Source organism: Rhinoderma darwinii, chromosome 6 (genome assembly GCF_050947455.1).
Source record: "Rhinoderma darwinii isolate aRhiDar2 chromosome 6, aRhiDar2.hap1, whole genome shotgun sequence".
Lineage (NCBI taxonomy): Eukaryota > Metazoa > Chordata > Amphibia > Anura > Rhinodermatidae > Rhinoderma > Rhinoderma darwinii.
In genome coordinates this window covers 37575097-37592400 of record NC_134692.1, presented here as the reverse complement: position 1 = coordinate 37592400, position 17304 = coordinate 37575097, and the positions used below count along the sequence as shown (strand labels likewise).

Genomic DNA, 17304 nt, shown 5'->3' with positions numbered 1-17304 from the left:
AATTTTAAAACTAAATTACTTATTTAATGCTGAACTGAACATTTGTTTTTCCTATGTATTTTTTTTAACTTTCTTCATTTCTTTCTTATCACAGACCCCCCTGGTCCTCCTTCTAATCCAAGAATTATAGATACAACAAAATCTACTGCCGCCTTGCATTGGGGAAAGCCTCACTATGATGGTGGACTTGACATCACTGGATACATTGTAGAACACCAAAAAGAAGGAGAAGAGGAATGGGTTAAAGACACAACAGGATCAGCACTTAGAATCACTGAGTTTGTTGTGGCCAATCTTCAACCTGGTAGCAAATATAAATTCCGGATCCGTGCAATTAATGCTGCAGGCACTGGAGAACCAGCAAAAATTGATGATGTTGAAATTAAAGACCGTGAAGAGACACCTGACTTTGAACTTGATGCTGAGCTGAGAAGAACTCTTGTTGTCAGAGCTGGTCTAAGCATTCGTATTTTTGTACCAATTAAAGGGCGACCCACACCTGAAGTTATCTGGATGAAAGGAGACGTTCCACTTAAAGTACGAGCAAACATTGAAAATACAGAATCATATTCTCTGCTCATAATTACAGAGTGCAACAGATATGATGCTGGAAAATACACAATGACTCTTGAAAATGCAGCTGGAAAGAAATCAGGATTTGTTAATGTCAAAGTTTTGGATTCGCCAGGTCCTCCATTAAACGTGAAAGCCAGAGATGTTTCAAAAGACAGCATCACCTTGCAGTGGGATATGCCACTCATAGATGGTGGATCTAGAATAACAAATTATATAGTTGAAAAACGTGAATCTACAAGGAAGGCTTATTCAACAATAACAACCAACTGCCAGAAGTGCTCTCTAAGGATTCCTAATTTAGCTGAAGGATGTGAATATTATTTCAGAGTGCTAGCAGAGAACGAGTTTGGAATTGGTGAACCCGCTGAAACAGCTGAGCCCATAAGAGCATCTGAAGCACCTTCTCCCCCAGAAAGTCTTAATATCATGGACATTACTAAGAACAGTGTCAGCCTTGCTTGGCCAAAACCAGAACATGATGGTGGCACCAAAATTACAGGTTATGTCATTGAAGCACAGAGGAAGGGTACTGATCAATGGATACATATGGCAACAGTTAAAACTTTGGACTATGTAGTAAAAAATCTTAATGAAAATGAAGAATATGTTTTCCAAGTAATGGCAGTCAACAGTGCAGGAAGAAGTGATCCAAGGGAAAGCAGACCAGTGATTGTTAAAGAACAGTTGATGCTGCCAGAATTTGACCTACGTGGCCTTTATCATAAGACTGTGCTTGCTAAAGCTGGAGACAACATTAAAGTGGAAATCCCTGTTCTTGGAAGGCCAAAACCCACTGTGACATGGAAAAAGGGTGATCAAGTCCTTAGAGAAACTCAGAGAGTTAATGTGGAACGCACAGCAACTGCAACCATCTTAAATATCAATGAATGTGTAAGAAATGACTCTGGAAAATATACTTTAGCAGCTAAAAACATTGTGGGAGAGATAAGCGATATAATTGCAGTTCAAGTACATGATATTCCTGGAATTCCAACAGGACCCATCAAGTTTGATGAAATTTCATCTGACTTTGTTACTTTGTCTTGGGACCCTCCTGAGAATGATGGCGGTGTTCCAATAAGCAACTATATTGTGGAAGTACGTGAAACAAACAGTACAAATTGGACTGAGTTGGCTTCTACAGTGATCCGCACAACATTTAAAGCAACAAAACTTACTACTGGTATGGAGTATCAGTTCCGGGTGAAAGCTCAAAACAGATATGGAACTGGACCAGCCCTCAACTCAGAGTCTGTAGTTGCTGCTTATCCATTTAAGGCTCCTGGACCACCAGGAACACCACAAGTTATTGCAGTTACAAAGGATTCAATGACAATTAGCTGGAATGAACCGATCACAGATGGTGGAAGCCCAATTCTTGGTTATCATATTGAAAGAAAGGAAAGAAACAGTATACTATGGCAGACAATCAGCAAAACTCTTGTTGTAGGAAATCTATATAAATCTTCAGGCCTGACTGATGGTATTGCATATGAATTCCGTGTTGTGGCAGAAAATATGGCTGGCAAGAGTAAACCGAGCAAGTCTTCTGAACCAACATTTGCTCTTGATCCAATTGACTCACCAGGAAAACCAGTAGCTATCAATGTTACCAGACATTCAGTGACCCTTCAGTGGACGAAACCAGAGTACAATGGAGGATTTAAGATCACCGGCTACACAGTTGAGAAAAGAGATCTTCCCAATGGTCGCTGGTTGAAAGCTAACTTTAGTAACATATTAGAAATGGAGTTTACGGTCAGTGGATTAACTGAAAATTCAGAATATGAATTTAGAATAATAGCAAGAAATGCTGCTGGTGCTGTTAGCCAGCCATCTGAACAATCTGATGCTATAACCTGCAGAGATGATATAGAGGAGCCAAGGATAATGGTTGATGCAAAGTTCAAAGATGTTATTATTCTAAAGGCTGGAGAAATCTTCAGACTTGATGCTGATGTTTCTGGTCGTCCAATTCCAACATTGTCTTGGACAAAAGAAGGCAAGGACCTTGAGGATACAGCAAAACTAGAAATAAAGCTAGCAGATTTCTCAACAAATTTGATAAATAAAGACTCTGCACGAAAAGATGGTGGGGCATACACTCTTACAGCTTCTAACCCAGGTGGTTTCGCTAAACATGTCTTTAATGTTAAAGTTCTTGATAGGCCAGGCCCATGTGAAGGCCCACTGGCTGTATCTGAAGTCACATGTGAGAAATGTGTCGTATCATGGTTGCCACCACTAGATGATGGAGGTGCAAAGATAGATCACTATGTTGTGGAGAAACGTGAGACAAGCAGATTGGCTTGGACAAGTGTGGCAACAGATGTCCAAGTGACAAAATTCAAAGTTACCAAACTACTAAAAGGAAATGAATATATTTTCCGTGTCATGGCTGTTAACAAGTATGGAGTTGGAGAAGTTTTGGAATCAGAACCTACCCTTGCAGTTAATCCATATGTACCACCAGATCCACCTAAGACCCCTGAAGTAACAACAGTTACAAAAGACACTATGATTGTTTGCTGGGGACATCCCGAGTCTGATGGAGGAAGCCCAATAACAAACTATATAGTGGAACGCCGTGACAAAGCAGGACTCCGATGGGTTAAATGCAACAAGAGAATTCTCACAGATTTGAGATACAAGGTTTCTGGCCTTACTGAAGGTCATGAATATGAATATAGAGTAATGGCTGAAAATGCAGCTGGAATTAGTAAACCAAGCCACAGCAGTCCATTCTATAAGGCATGTGATACCGTGTTTAAACCTGGCCCACCTGGAAACCCAAGAATACTAGACACCAGTAAATCTTCCATTACAATTGCTTGGAATAAACCAGTCTATGATGGTGGCTCAGAAATAACAGGATACAATGTGGAAATATCTCTCCCTGAAGAGGATGAATGGAAGATTGTAACACCACCCGCTGGACTTAAAGCTACTTCATTTACTATCACAGGACTTAAAGAAAATCAAGAATATAAAATACAGATATATGCAATAAATGCTGAAGGAGCTGGTGAGCCAGCCCTTGTCCCTGGATCACCAAAGGCTGAAGAAAGAATGCTACCTCCTGAGATTGAATTAGATGCTGAACTTCGTAAAGTTATTAGCATAAGAGCTTGTTGCACATTGCGATTGTTTGTTCCAATTAAAGGAAGACCTGCACCAGAGGTTAAGTGGACAAGAGAAAATGGCGAACCTATAGACAGGGCAACCATTGAATCAACAAGTTCTTATACTCTACTAGTTGTGGAAAATGTGAACAGATTTGATAGTGGAAAATATATGCTCACTATAGAAAACAGCTCAGGAAGTAAGTCAGCCTTTGTGAATGTCAGAGTACTTGATACTCCAGGGGCACCTCAAGATCTTAAGATAAAGGAAATTACCAAATCTTCTGTCACATTAACTTGGGACCCCCCACTCATTGATGGTGGATCCAAAATTAAGAACTACATAGTGGAAAAACGTGAATCAACCAGAAAAGCATATTCAACAGTAGCAGCTAATTGTCACAAGACAAGTTGGAAAATAGATCCGTTGCAAGAAGGCTGTAATTACTATTTTAGAGTCCTTGCAGAAAACGAATATGGAATTGGCTTACCAGTTGAAACACCGGACTCGGTTAAAGTATCAGAAAGACCACTTCCACCAGGCAAGATCACTTTGGAAGATGTTACAAGGAACAGCGTTTCTCTGTCTTGGGAAAAACCAGAACATGATGGTGGAAGCAGAATTGTAGCCTATATAGTAGAGATGCAAAGCAAGGGTAGTGATAAATGGGCTACATGTTCTACTGTAAAGACCACGGAAGCAAAAATAACTGGATTGACTCAAGGAGAAGAATATATGTTCCGTGTATCTGCTCAAAATGAAAAAGGAATCAGTGATCCAAGACAGCTTGGAGTGCCAGTGGTTGCCAAGGATCTTGTGATTGCACCAGCATTTAAGCTCCTGTTTAACACATTCAGTGTTTTAGCTGGGGAAGACCTTAAAGTTGATGTTCCGTTTGTTGCACGTCCAAAGCCATCTGTGACATGGCATAAAGATAATCTACCATTAAAACAGACAACTCGATTGAATGCAGAAAACACAGAAAACAGCTCCTTGCTGACTATTAAAGAGGCTTCAAAGGAGGACGTTGGTCAGTATACAGTGAAACTTGCCAATTCCGCAGGGGAGGCAACTGAAGAACTCAGCATTGTTGTTCTTGACAAGCCAGAACCACCAACAGGTCCAGTTAAAATTGACGAAGTGACTGCTGACAGCATTAGCTTTTCATGGGATCCTCCAAAATATGACGGTGGAAGCTCCATCAACAACTACATTGTAGAAAAGCGTGATACCTCAACAACAGTTTGGCAAATTGTATCTGCAACTGTGGCAAGAACAACCATCAAGGCAACACGACTTAAAACAGGGAGTGAATATCAGTTCAGGATTGCAGCTGAGAACAGATATGGAAAGAGTGGCTCTTTGGTATCTGAAGCAGTAATTGCTCAGTATCCATACAAACTTCCTGGTCCACCTGGAACACCATTTGTAAGTACAGTTACAAAAGACAGTATGGTTGTACAGTGGAATGAGCCTGTAAACGATGGCGGTAGCAGGATTCTTGGATACCATGTGGAGAGCAAAGAACGAAACAGCATTCTTTGGGTGAAGATGAATAAAGCAATCCTTCCAGACACAAAAATTAAGACAACAAACATTGAAGAAGGTATTGAATATGAATTCAGAGTTTATGCGGAGAACATTGTTGGCATTGGAAAGCCAAGCAAAGTATCTGAATGCTATGTCGCCCGAGATCCATGTGATCCCCCTGGACGTCCTGAAGCACTAATTGTCACAAGAAATTCAGTTACACTTCAGTGGATGAAACCTGAATATGATGGCGGTAGCAAGATTACTGGCTATATTGTTGAGAAGAAAGAACTACCTGAAGGACGCTGGATGAAGGCTAGCTTTACAAATGTTATTGAAACTCAGTTTGCAGTTAGTGGACTGGTTGAGGACCAACGATATGAATTCCGCATAATCGCAAGAAATGCTGCTGGAATATTTAGTGAACCTTCAGAAAGCACTGGACCAATTACAGCGAGAGATGAAGTAGAGCCTCCTCGTGTAAGCATGGATCCAAAATACAGAGAAGTTATAACAATAAATGCAGGTGAAACATTTAAAATTGATGCAGATGTATTTGGCAAGCCAATACCCTCTGTTCAATGGTTTAAAGGAGGTGAAGAACTTGTAAATACAGCTCGGCTAGAAATAAAGGGAACAGACTTCTTCACATCACTAAGTGTAAAAGAAGCAATCAGAGTAGACAGTGGTCAATACATTTTACTACTGAAAAATGTTGCTGGTGAAAAATCTGTACCAGTTAATGTAAAAGTTCTGGATAGACCAGGACCTCCTGAAGCGCCAATCACTATTACTGGTGTTACAGCTGAAAAATGTTCATTAGCTTGGAAACCTCCACAACAAGATGGTGGTAGTGAAATTGACCACTACATTGTGGAGAGAAGAGAAACAAGTCGCTTAGTATGGACAGTTGTTGATTCAAATGTTCAAACTCTCAGCTGCAAAGTAACTAAACTTTTGGAAGGAAATGAATACATTTTCCGTGTCATGGCTGTAAATAAATATGGTGTTGGGGAACCACTTGAATCAGAAGCTGTCAATGCAAAGAATCCTTTTGTTGTTCCACAAGCTCCAAGAGCTCCTGAAGTTACCGCAATAACCAAGGACTCAATGATTGTTGTTTGGGAAAGGCCAGCATTCGACGGTGGCAGTGAAATAAATGGTTATGTTCTTGAAAAGCGAGACAAAGAAGGCATACGCTGGGTCAGATGCAACAAACGACTGGTCAGTGAATTGCGCTTCAGAGTAACTGGCTTAGCTGAATCACATCTTTATGAATTCAGAGTTTCTGCTGAAAATGCTGCTGGTCTAAGTGAGCCAAGCCAACCATCCAATTATTTCAGAGCCACAGATCCTATTTATAAACCTGGCCCTCCAAACAATCCCAAAGTAGTGGATGTTACAAGATCATCAGTAATCCTTTCATGGGGCAAGCCCATCTATGATGGTGGATGTGAAATTCAAAGCTACATTGTAGAAAAGTGTGATATCAGCACTGAGGAATGGTCTATGTGCACTCCTCCAACTGGCATTAAAGAAACCCGACTTGAAGTCGACAAGCTCTTGGAAAAACATGAATATAAATTCCGTATATGTGCAGTGAATAAGGCTGGTGTTGGGGAACATGCTGATATCCCCGCTTCAATTATTGTTGAAGAGAAACTGGAGGTACCTGACCTTGATCTAGATCCAGAATTGAGGAAAGTTGTTAATGTAAGGGCTGGTGGCTCACTGAGGTTATTTATTCCCATCAGAGGACGTCCAGCACCTGAAGTTAAATGGGCCAAGGTTGATGGAGAGATAAGAGAAACAGCCCAGATTGATGTAACTAGTAGCTTTACCACGCTTGTACTTGACAACGTTAATAGATTTGATTCTGGAAAATATACTCTAACAGTTGAAAACAGCAGTGGTACCAAATCTGCCTTTATTAGTGTAAGAGTTTTGGATACTCCTAGTGCACCAGTAAATCTGAAAATTAAAGATGTCACTAAGGATTCAGTGTCACTAATGTGGGAAGCTCCTGCATTGGATGGTGGAGCTAAGATAAAGAACTACATAATTGAAAAACGAGAAACCACAAGAAAGGCTTATGCTGCTGTTGCAACAAACTGCCATAAGACATCATGGAAGATTGACCAACTTCAAGAAGGCTGCAGCTATTACTTCAGGGTAACAGCTGAGAATGAATATGGCATTGGTTTACCAGCTGAAACAGCTGAACCTGTGAAGGTTTCTGAGGTCCCACAACCTCCAGGAAAAATAACAGTAGTTGATGTAACCAGAAACAGTGTATCTTTATCTTGGGACAAACCTGAACATGATGGCGGCAGCAAAATCATTCAGTACATTGTCGAAATGCAAGCCAAAGGAAGTGATAAATGGTCTGAAAGTGTGCGTGTCAAAGCCCTTGAAGCAATAATAACAAACTTGACTCAGGGAGGTGAATACCTTTTCAGAGTAATTGCTGTGAATGAGAAAGGAAAGAGTGACCCTAGATCACTTGCTGTTCCAGTGGTTGCCAAAGACCTTGTAATAGAGCCAGATGTACGACCAGCATTTAGCAATTATAGCGTCCAAGTTAAGCATGATTTGAAGATTGAAATTCCAATCTCTGGAAGACCAAAGCCAACAATCGCTTGGACAAAGGACGGCCAGACTCTCAAGCAGACTACTAGAGTTAATGTTATAGATACAGCACACCATACTGTTCTGATGATTAAGGAAACCAATAAGGATGATGCTGGAATGTACGCAATTACAGTTTCTAATGTTGTTGGACAGAAAGTAGCATCAATTGAAATTATAACACTAGACAAGCCTGATCCTCCAAGCGGACCTGTGAAATTTGATGATGTGAGTGCTGATAGTATTACATTATCTTGGAATCCTCCAACATACACCGGTGGCTGTCAAATCACAAATTACATTGTTGAAAAAAGAGATACAACTACTACACTTTGGGAGACTGTTTCAGCAACTATTGCAAGAACTACACTTAAGGTATCCAAACTGAAAACTGGCATAGAGTACCAGTTTAAATTTTTTGCTGAGAACAGGTATGGAAGAAGCTTTGGACTGGAATCTGAACCAGTAATAGCGCAATATCCATATAAAGAACCTGGGCCTCCTGGTACACCTTCAGTTCCAACATTAACAAAAGATAGCATGGTTGTGCAGTGGCATGAACCTATCAACGATGGTGGTAGCAAAGTGATTGGTTACCATCTTGAACGGAAAGAGAGAAACAGTATAATGTGGACAAAGGTGAATAAAACTATTATTCCAGACACCTATTATAAGACCACCAATCTGGAAGAAGGCATTGAATATGAATTTAGGGTATATGCTGAAAACATTGTTGGCATTGGCAAACCAAGCAAAGTTTCAGAGTGCTATTTTGCTCGGGACCCATGTGACCCTCCTGGCTGCCCAGAACCAATAATTGTAACAAGAAATGCTATTACTTTAAGCTGGAAAAAGCCTGAATATGATGGCGGCAGCATGATAACAGGTTATATAGTTGAAAAGCGTGATTTGCCTGAAGGACGTTGGATGAAAGCAAGCTTTACAAATGTAATTGAAACACAATTTGCCGTAACTGGACTTACTGAAGACCAGAAATATGATTTCAGAGTTATTGCAAAAAATGCTGCTGGAACCTTTAGCAGACCTTCAGATAGTACTGGGCCCATAACTGCCAAGGATGAAGTGGAACCTCCAAGAATTTCAATGGATCCAAAATACAAAGACACAATTGTCATAAATGCTGGTGAAACATTTAAACTTGATGCAGATGTGCACGGTAAACCTATTCCTACAATTCAGTGGTTCAAGGGAGATAAAGAAGTTGAAGAATCAGCTAGATGTGAGGTTAAGAACAGTGATTTCAAAGCCCTCATTATTGTCAAAGATGCTATTAGAGTTGATGGTGGGCAATACATTTTGCAAGCCTCTAATGTTGCAGGAACCAAATCAATACCTATCCATGTGAAAGTTCTGGACCGACCTGGGCCACCTGAAGGACCTGTTCATGTTACTGGAGTTACATCTGACAAATGTTCTCTTGCATGGGGTCCTCCTCAGCATGATGGTGGTAGTGATATTTCTCACTATATAATTGAAAAACGGGAAACAAGTCGTCTTGCTTGGACTGTTGTTGCAACTGAAGTGGTAACTACATCCCTAAAAGTAACAAAACTCTTGGAAGGTAATGAATACATCTTCCGTGTAATGGCTGTTAATAAGTATGGAGTTGGTGAATCATTAGAGTCTGTACCAGTTCTAATGAAAAATCCATTTGTGCCTCCTGGTGCTCCAAAAGCACTTGAAGTAACCAACATTGCAAAGGACTCCATGACAGTCTGTTGGGGCAGACCGGATAATGATGGTGGTAGTGAAATCATTGGGTATATTGTAGAAAAAAGAGACAGATCTGGCATAAGATGGACTAAATGCAACAAACGCAGAATTACAGATCTAAGACTTAGAGTTACTGGATTAACAGAAGATCATGAATATGAGTTCAGAGTATCTGCTGAAAATGCTGCTGGAGTAGGTGAAGCAACTCAACTTTCAGCCTACTTTAAAGCAACTGATCCTATATTCAAACCTGGGCCACCTACAAATCCACATGTTGTGGATACAACTAAAAATTCTATCGCTGTTGTTTGGGGAAGGCCAATTTATGATGGTGGTAGTGAAATCCAAGGGTACATTGTAGAGATATGCAAAGGAGATGAAGACGAATGGACAATGTGCACCCCACAGACAGGTCTACAGGTTACTAAGTTTGAGATAGCTAAACTTATTGAACATCAGCAGTACCAGATTCGTATCTGTGCTTTAAATAAGGCTGGCGTAGGTGAGCCTTCATCTGTATCAGGAACTGTAAAACCAGAAGACAAACTGGAGGCACCTGAAATAGACCTTGATTCTGAATTAAGAAAGGGAATATTGGTTAGAGCTGGAGGTAATGTTAGAATTCAAATACCATTTAATGGAAGACCAACCCCAGAGATCAGCTGGTCAAAAGAAGATGGAGAACTTACTGAAAAGTCACAGATTGAAAGAGGTCTTAACTACACTCATCTTTCAATAGATAATGTTGATAGAAATGATGCTGGAAAGTATATTCTTAAACTTGAAAACAGCAGTGGCTCAAAATCTGCTTTTGTTACAGTTAAGGTGCTTGATACTCCGGGAGCTCCAACAAACCTTGTTGTAAAAGACATCAAGAAAGATTCTGCCATACTCACATGGGAGCCTCCACTAATTGATGGTGGAGCCAAAATTAAGAACTATGTTATTGACAAGAGAGAATCAACTAGAAAAGCATATGCAAATGTCACAGCCAAATGCAGCAAAACAAGTTACAAAGTTGAAAATCTTACAGAAGGAGCTGTATATTACTTTAGAGTTATGGCTGAAAATGAGTATGGTATTGGTCTACCAGTAGAAACAGTTGATTCAGTAAAGGCCTCTGAAGCACCATTGCCACCTGGCAAAATTACTCTTACTGATGTAACCCAACGAAGTGTATCACTTATATGGGAGAAGCCTGAGCATGATGGTGGAAGCAGAATTATAGGATATCTAGTAGAATCTCAACCAAAGGGAGTTGAAAAATGGAGCACAGCCACTGAAACAAAAACATGCAGTGCAGTTGTATCTGGATTGAGTCCAGGGCAGGAATACTCTTTCCGAGTTCTTGCTTACAATGAAAAAGGAAAAAGCGATCCAAGAGTATTTGGCATTCCCGTAATAGCTAAAGATTTGACAATTGAACCAAGTTTTAAACTAATGTTTAATTCCTATAATGTACAAGCCGGAGAAGATCTAAAGATTGAAATCCCAGTTCTAGGTAGACCCAAACCCAATATCAACTGGACTAAAGATGGACAATCACTGAAACAAACAACTAGAGTTAATGTAGAAGACACACCAGTATCAACTGTCCTGCATATTAAAGAAAGCAACAAAGATGATTTTGGAAAGTATGCAGTTACAGCAACAAATAGTGCTGGCACAGCAACTGAAGATATCACTATTGTTGTTCTTGATAAGCCTGGCCCACCGAAAGGACCTGTACGATTTGAGGATATTAGCTCCAACTATGTGGTGTTTTCATGGGATGCACCAGACTACACCGGTGGTTGTCAAATCAACAATTACATAGTAGAAAAACGAGATACAACCACTACTACATGGCAAACCATATCAGCCACAGTTGCTAGAACGACTATTAAGGTAACAAAACTAACAACTGGATCAGAGTACCAATTTAGAATCTATGCTGAGAATAGGTACGGCAAAAGTGCTGCTCTAGATTCTTCTGCGGTTATTGTTCAGTATCCCTACAAAGAACCAGGGCCTCCAGGAACTCCATTTGTAACATCAATTTCTAAAGACCATATGATTGTACAGTGGCATGAACCAGTTAATGATGGAGGAAGTAAAGTTGTTGGCTACCATTTAGAACGCAAAGAAAAGAATAGTATTCTTTGGGCAAAACTAAATAAGGCTCTTCTTCCAGACACAAAATTGAAAACTAATGGCCTTGAAGAAGGCATAGAGTATGAATTCAGAGTATATGCTGAAAACATTGTTGGTGTTGGTAAACCTAGCAAAGTATCTGAATGTTATATTGCTCGTGATCCATGTGATCCACCAGGCCGTCCAGAAGCTCTTGCCATTACTAGAAATTATGTTACTCTTCACTGGACAAAACCAGAATATGATGGTGGAAGTAAAATAACAGGTTACATAGTTGAAAAGAAAGAACTACCTGAGGGTCGTTGGATGAAAGCCAGCTTTACAAATGTGTTAGAAACAGAATTTACCACAACTGGCCTTACAGAAAATGATAGATATGAATTCAGAGTTATAGCCAGAAATGCTGCTGGGAACTTTAGTGAACCATCAGAAAGCACCGGACCTATCACTGCAAGAGATGAAATAGACCCGCCAACGGCATCCCTGGATCCAAAGTATAGAGATGTTATTGTTGTCAATGCTGGGGAGACTTTTGTTCTTGAAGCTGATATTCATGGCAAACCTATTCCAGATATCGCTTGGTCCAAAGATGGAAAAGAGCTTGATGCAACAACAGCACGAACAGAAATAAAGTCCACTATTCAGAGAACAACATTAACTGTTAAAGACTGTATTCGAGTGGATGGTGGTCAGTATGTTCTGATCCTCAGTAATGTAGGCGGAACAAAATCAATTCCCATTACAGTGAAAGTTTTGGATCGTCCAGGGCCTCCAGAAGGTCCATTGAAGGTTACAGGTGTAACAGCAGAAAAGTGCTACTTGGCATGGAGTCCACCAACACAGGATGGTGGTGCAAACATTTCCCATTACAATATTGAAAAAAGAGAAACAAGTAGATTATCTTGGACTCAGGTTGCATCAGATGTACAAGCACTCAGTCATAAAGTCACCAAACTTCTGTCAGGAAATGAATATATTTTCCGTGTTGTTGCTGCAAACAAATATGGAATTGGAGAACCTCTCGAGTCTGAACCAGTTCTGGCTTGTAATCCATTTAAGCCTCCAAGTGCACCTACAACACCAGAAGTTTCAGCCATCACAAAAGACTCTATGGTGGTAACATGGGGTCGTCCTCAAGATAATGGTGGTGCAGAGATAGAAGGATACATTCTTGAGAAACGTGACAAAGATGGCATTAGATGGACAAAATGCAACAAGAAAAGACTAACTGATTTGCGACTAAGAGTCACAGGTTTGACAGATGGACATTTCTATGAATTTAGAGTCTCAGCAGAAAATGCAGCAGGTGTTGGAGAAGCAAGTGAACCATCTGTTTTCTATCGAGCGTGTGATGCCAACTATCCACCAGGTCCACCTAGCAATCCAAAGGTAACTGACACATCTAGATCATCTGTGTCTCTTGCCTGGAGCAAACCTGTTTATGATGGTGGTGCACCAGTATCAGGTTATGTTGTTGAATTTAAAGAATCAGCAGCTGATGAATGGACGACAGCAACGCCACCAACAGGATTACAAGGCAAACAGTTTACTGTAACAAAATTAAAAGAAAATACAGAATATTGCTTCCGTATTTGTGGCATCAATTCTGAAGGTGTAGGAGAACCGGCTGCTATTCCAGAAACGGTAATTGCTGCTGATAAACTAGAACCTCCTGAGATAGAACTTGATGCTGATTTGAGAAAGACTGTGACTGTCCGCGCTAGTGGAACTCTGAGATTATTTGTTACAATCAAAGGAAGGCCTGAACCTGAAGTAAAATGGGAAAAAGCAGAAGACAAACTTACAGAAAGGGCACAAATTGAAGTCACCAGTTCTTACACAATGTTAGTTATTGACAATGTCAACAGATTTGATAGTGGAAGATACAACTTAACTTTAGAAAATAACAGTGGTTCAAAATCAGCATTTGTCAATGTTAGAGTACTTGACTCTCCAAGTGCCCCTCTAAACTTCACAGTAAAAGAAGTGAAAAAGGATTCAGTAACTCTGTCTTGGGAACCACCACTAATTGATGGAGGATCTAAGATCACAAATTACATTGTTGAAAAACGTGAAGCTACCAGAAAAGCTTATGCAACTGTTACAAATAATTGCACCAAAAATACATTTAAAGTAGAACAATTACAAGAGGGTAGCACCTATTACTTCCGTGTTTTGGCTGCCAATGAGCATGGTGTTGGACTGCCTACAAGTACAACTGATTCAGTTAAAGTGTCTGAAGCGCCTCTATCTCCTGGAAGAGTTAGTCTTGTTGATGTAACCCGTAACAGCGCAACTATATCCTGGGAGAAACCAGAAAGCGATGGAGGTAGCAAAATTACTAGTTATATTGTGGAAATGCAAACAAAGGGAAGTGAAAAATGGAGCACTTGTACTCAGACGAAGACCCTTGAAGCAGCTATTACTGGTTTGACTATGGGAGAAGAATATACATTCAGAGTAATAGCTGTGAATGAGAAAGGAAAGAGTGATCCAAGACAACTAGGAGTCCCAGTAGTCGCAAAGGATATTGAAATCCAACCAACAATTGAACTGCTATTTAATACTTTTAGTGTTAAAGCTGGTGATGATCTTAAGATTGATGTACCAATTCGAGGGCGTCCATCTCCCACAGTATCATGGAAGAAAGATGGACAGCTATTCAAACAAACAACTAGAGTAAATGTCCAGGTATCAAAGACCTCTACCCTTCTTTCTATTAAAGAGGCCTCTAAAGATGATGTTGGACAGTATGAATTAATTGCTTCAAACAGTGCAGGATCATCAACCGTTTCTCTTGGTGTAATAGTGCTTGATAAGCCCGGACCACCAGGACCAATCAAAATTGATGATGTTAGTGCAGACAGTATTTCATTCTCTTGGAGCCCACCTGAATATGATGGTGGCTGTCATATAAATAACTACATCATTGAAAAGAGGAATACAACTACTACAGTTTGGGAATTAGTGTCAGCAACAGTGGCAAGAACATCCATTAAAGTTCCTCGTTTAACAACTGGATCAGAATATCAGTTCAGAGTTTGTGCAGAAAACAGATATGGTAAGAGCTATTATGCTGACAGTTCATCAGTTATTGCTCAATATCCATTTAAACCACCAGGACCCCCAGGAACACCCCGTGTTGTTCATTCAACCAAAGCTTTCATGATGGTTAGCTGGCAACCTCCAGTAAATGATGGTGGTAGTCAAGTGATTGGATATCATCTGGAAAGAAAGGAAAGAAGCAGCATTCTTTGGACTAAAGTCAACAAAAGTCTAATACCTGATACACAACTAAAGGTAACAGGCCTTGAAGAAGGACTTATGTATGAATATCGTGTGTATGCTGAAAACATTGCTGGAATTGGCAAATGCAGCAAATGTTGTGAGCCAATTGCTGCAAGAGACCCATGTGATCCTCCAGGTCAACCAGAAGTTACTAACATTACAAGAACATCTGTTTCATTGGCCTGGAAGAAACCAGAATATGATGGTGGAGCAAAGATTACAGGATACATTATTGAAAGAAAAGAGTTACCTGATGGACGTTGGTTAAAGTGTAACTTTACTAATATCCAAGACACTTTCTTTGATGTAACTGCACTTACAGAAGACCAAAGATACGAGTTCCGTGTTATTGCAAAGAATTCTGCTGGGTTATTTAGTGAGCCATCTGAATCAACAGGGCCTATTACAGTTAAGGATGATGTTGATGCCCCAAGAATTATGATGGATGTAAAATTCAGAGATGTTGTTGTTGTGAAAGCAGGTGAAATCCTTAAAATTAATGCTGACATTGCAGGACGTCCTCATCCTGTTGTTTCTTGGACAAAAGATGGCAAAGATATTGAAGAAAAAGCAAGAGTTGAGATTACATCAACAGACAATAGCACTGTCCTTGTAGTTAAAGACTGCATCAGAAGAGATTCAGGCCAATATGTCTTAACATTACAAAATGTCGCAGGAACAAGATCCTTAGCTGTAAACTGCAAAGTACTTGACAGACCTGGGCCACCTGCAGGACCATTAGAAATTGCAGGAGTAACATCAGAGAAGTGTTCACTTTCCTGGGGATGTCCTCAAGAAAATGGTGGCGCTGAAATTGACTACTATATTGTTGAAAAGCGTGAAACAAGTCGTATTGCTTGGACAGTCTGTGAATCAGAACTTAGAACCACTTCTTGCAAGGTCACAAAACTGCTAAAGGGTAATGAATATGTTTTCAGAGTGATGGGTGTCAACAAGTATGGAGTTGGTGAACCACTAGAAAGTGACGCTGTAAAGGCTCTGAATCCTTACACAGTACCAAATGCACCAAAATCATTGGAGATCACCAGTGTTACTAAAGAAGCTATGACCTTATGTTGGGCAAGACCTGACAGTGATGGTGGCAGTCAAATAGAAGGATATGTAATTGAGAGACGTGAGAAAAACAGCCTGAGATGGATGCGTGTAAACAAAAAGCCTGTATATGACCTAAGAGTAAAATCTTCTGGCCTCCGCGAAGGATGTGAATATGAATATCGCGTCTATGCAGAAAATGCTGCTGGCCTCAGTGCCCCAAGTGAGTGTTCTCCATTGATTCGTGCAGATGATCCAGTTTTCTTACCATCTCCACCTTCAAAGCCTAAAATTGTAGACTCAACAAAGACAAGTGTAACAATAGGCTGGGTAAAACCACTCTTTGATGGTGGCTCACCAGTAACATGTTATACTGTAGAATACAGAAAATCCGATGAGACTGATTGGACAACTGCTGTAACAAATGTCAGAGGCACTGAATATACAGTAATTGCACTAACATCGGGAGCTGAGTACATATTTAGAGTTAAATCTGTTAACAAGGTAGGCCAAAGTGACCCAAGTGACAGCTCTGAACCACAAATAGTAAAAGAGAGAGAAGAAGAACCTGTATTTGACATCGACAGTGAAATGCGCAAGACATTGATTGTTAAAGCTGGTGAATCATTCACTATGACAGTTCCTTTCAAAGGCAAACCCACTCCCAATGTCATGTGGAGTAAGCCAGACTCTGACCTGCGTACAAGAGCTACCATTGACAACACAGACACACAAACATCCCTTTCTATTGAAAAAGCAACAAGAAATGATTCTGGCAAGTACACACTTACTTTGCAAAATATTCTAAACACTGCAACGCTTACACTAGTTGTAAAGGTTCTTGATTCCCCTGGACCACCTTCTAACATTGTTATCAAAGAAGTTACAAAGGAATCTGCTGTGCTGACCTGGGATGTTCCTGACAATGATGGTGGGGCTCCAGTAAAGAATTACCATATTGAGAAACGGGAAGCTAGCAAGAAATCATGGGTCTCTGTGACAAACAACTGTCATCGTCTTACTTACAAAGTGACTGGTCTACAAGAGAGTGGAGTTTACTATTTTAGAATTTCTGGTGAAAATGAATTTGGTGTTGGAATATCTGCAGAGACTAAGGAGGGCGTAAAAATAACAGGTCAGTAGAACTCTTATAAAGAATCGTAATTACATAACATTTAACACAAATATTACAAGAATTCTTAAGAAAAGTGTAATGTACTTAACCATTTACATATTTAT

General features: G+C 40.1%; 1 protein-coding gene across 1 annotated transcript in view; it reads left to right on the top strand.

Annotated features, from left to right (window-relative positions):
- TTN (titin) overlaps positions 1-17304 on the top strand; it is a 241485-nt gene that overhangs the window by 195607 nt on the left and 28574 nt on the right. Inside the window, exon 285 of the mRNA XM_075831506.1 lies at positions 95-17200. Coding sequence (XP_075687621.1) covers positions 95-17200 — 17106 coding nt within the window. The remainder of the gene's footprint in view (positions 1-94; positions 17201-17304) is intronic.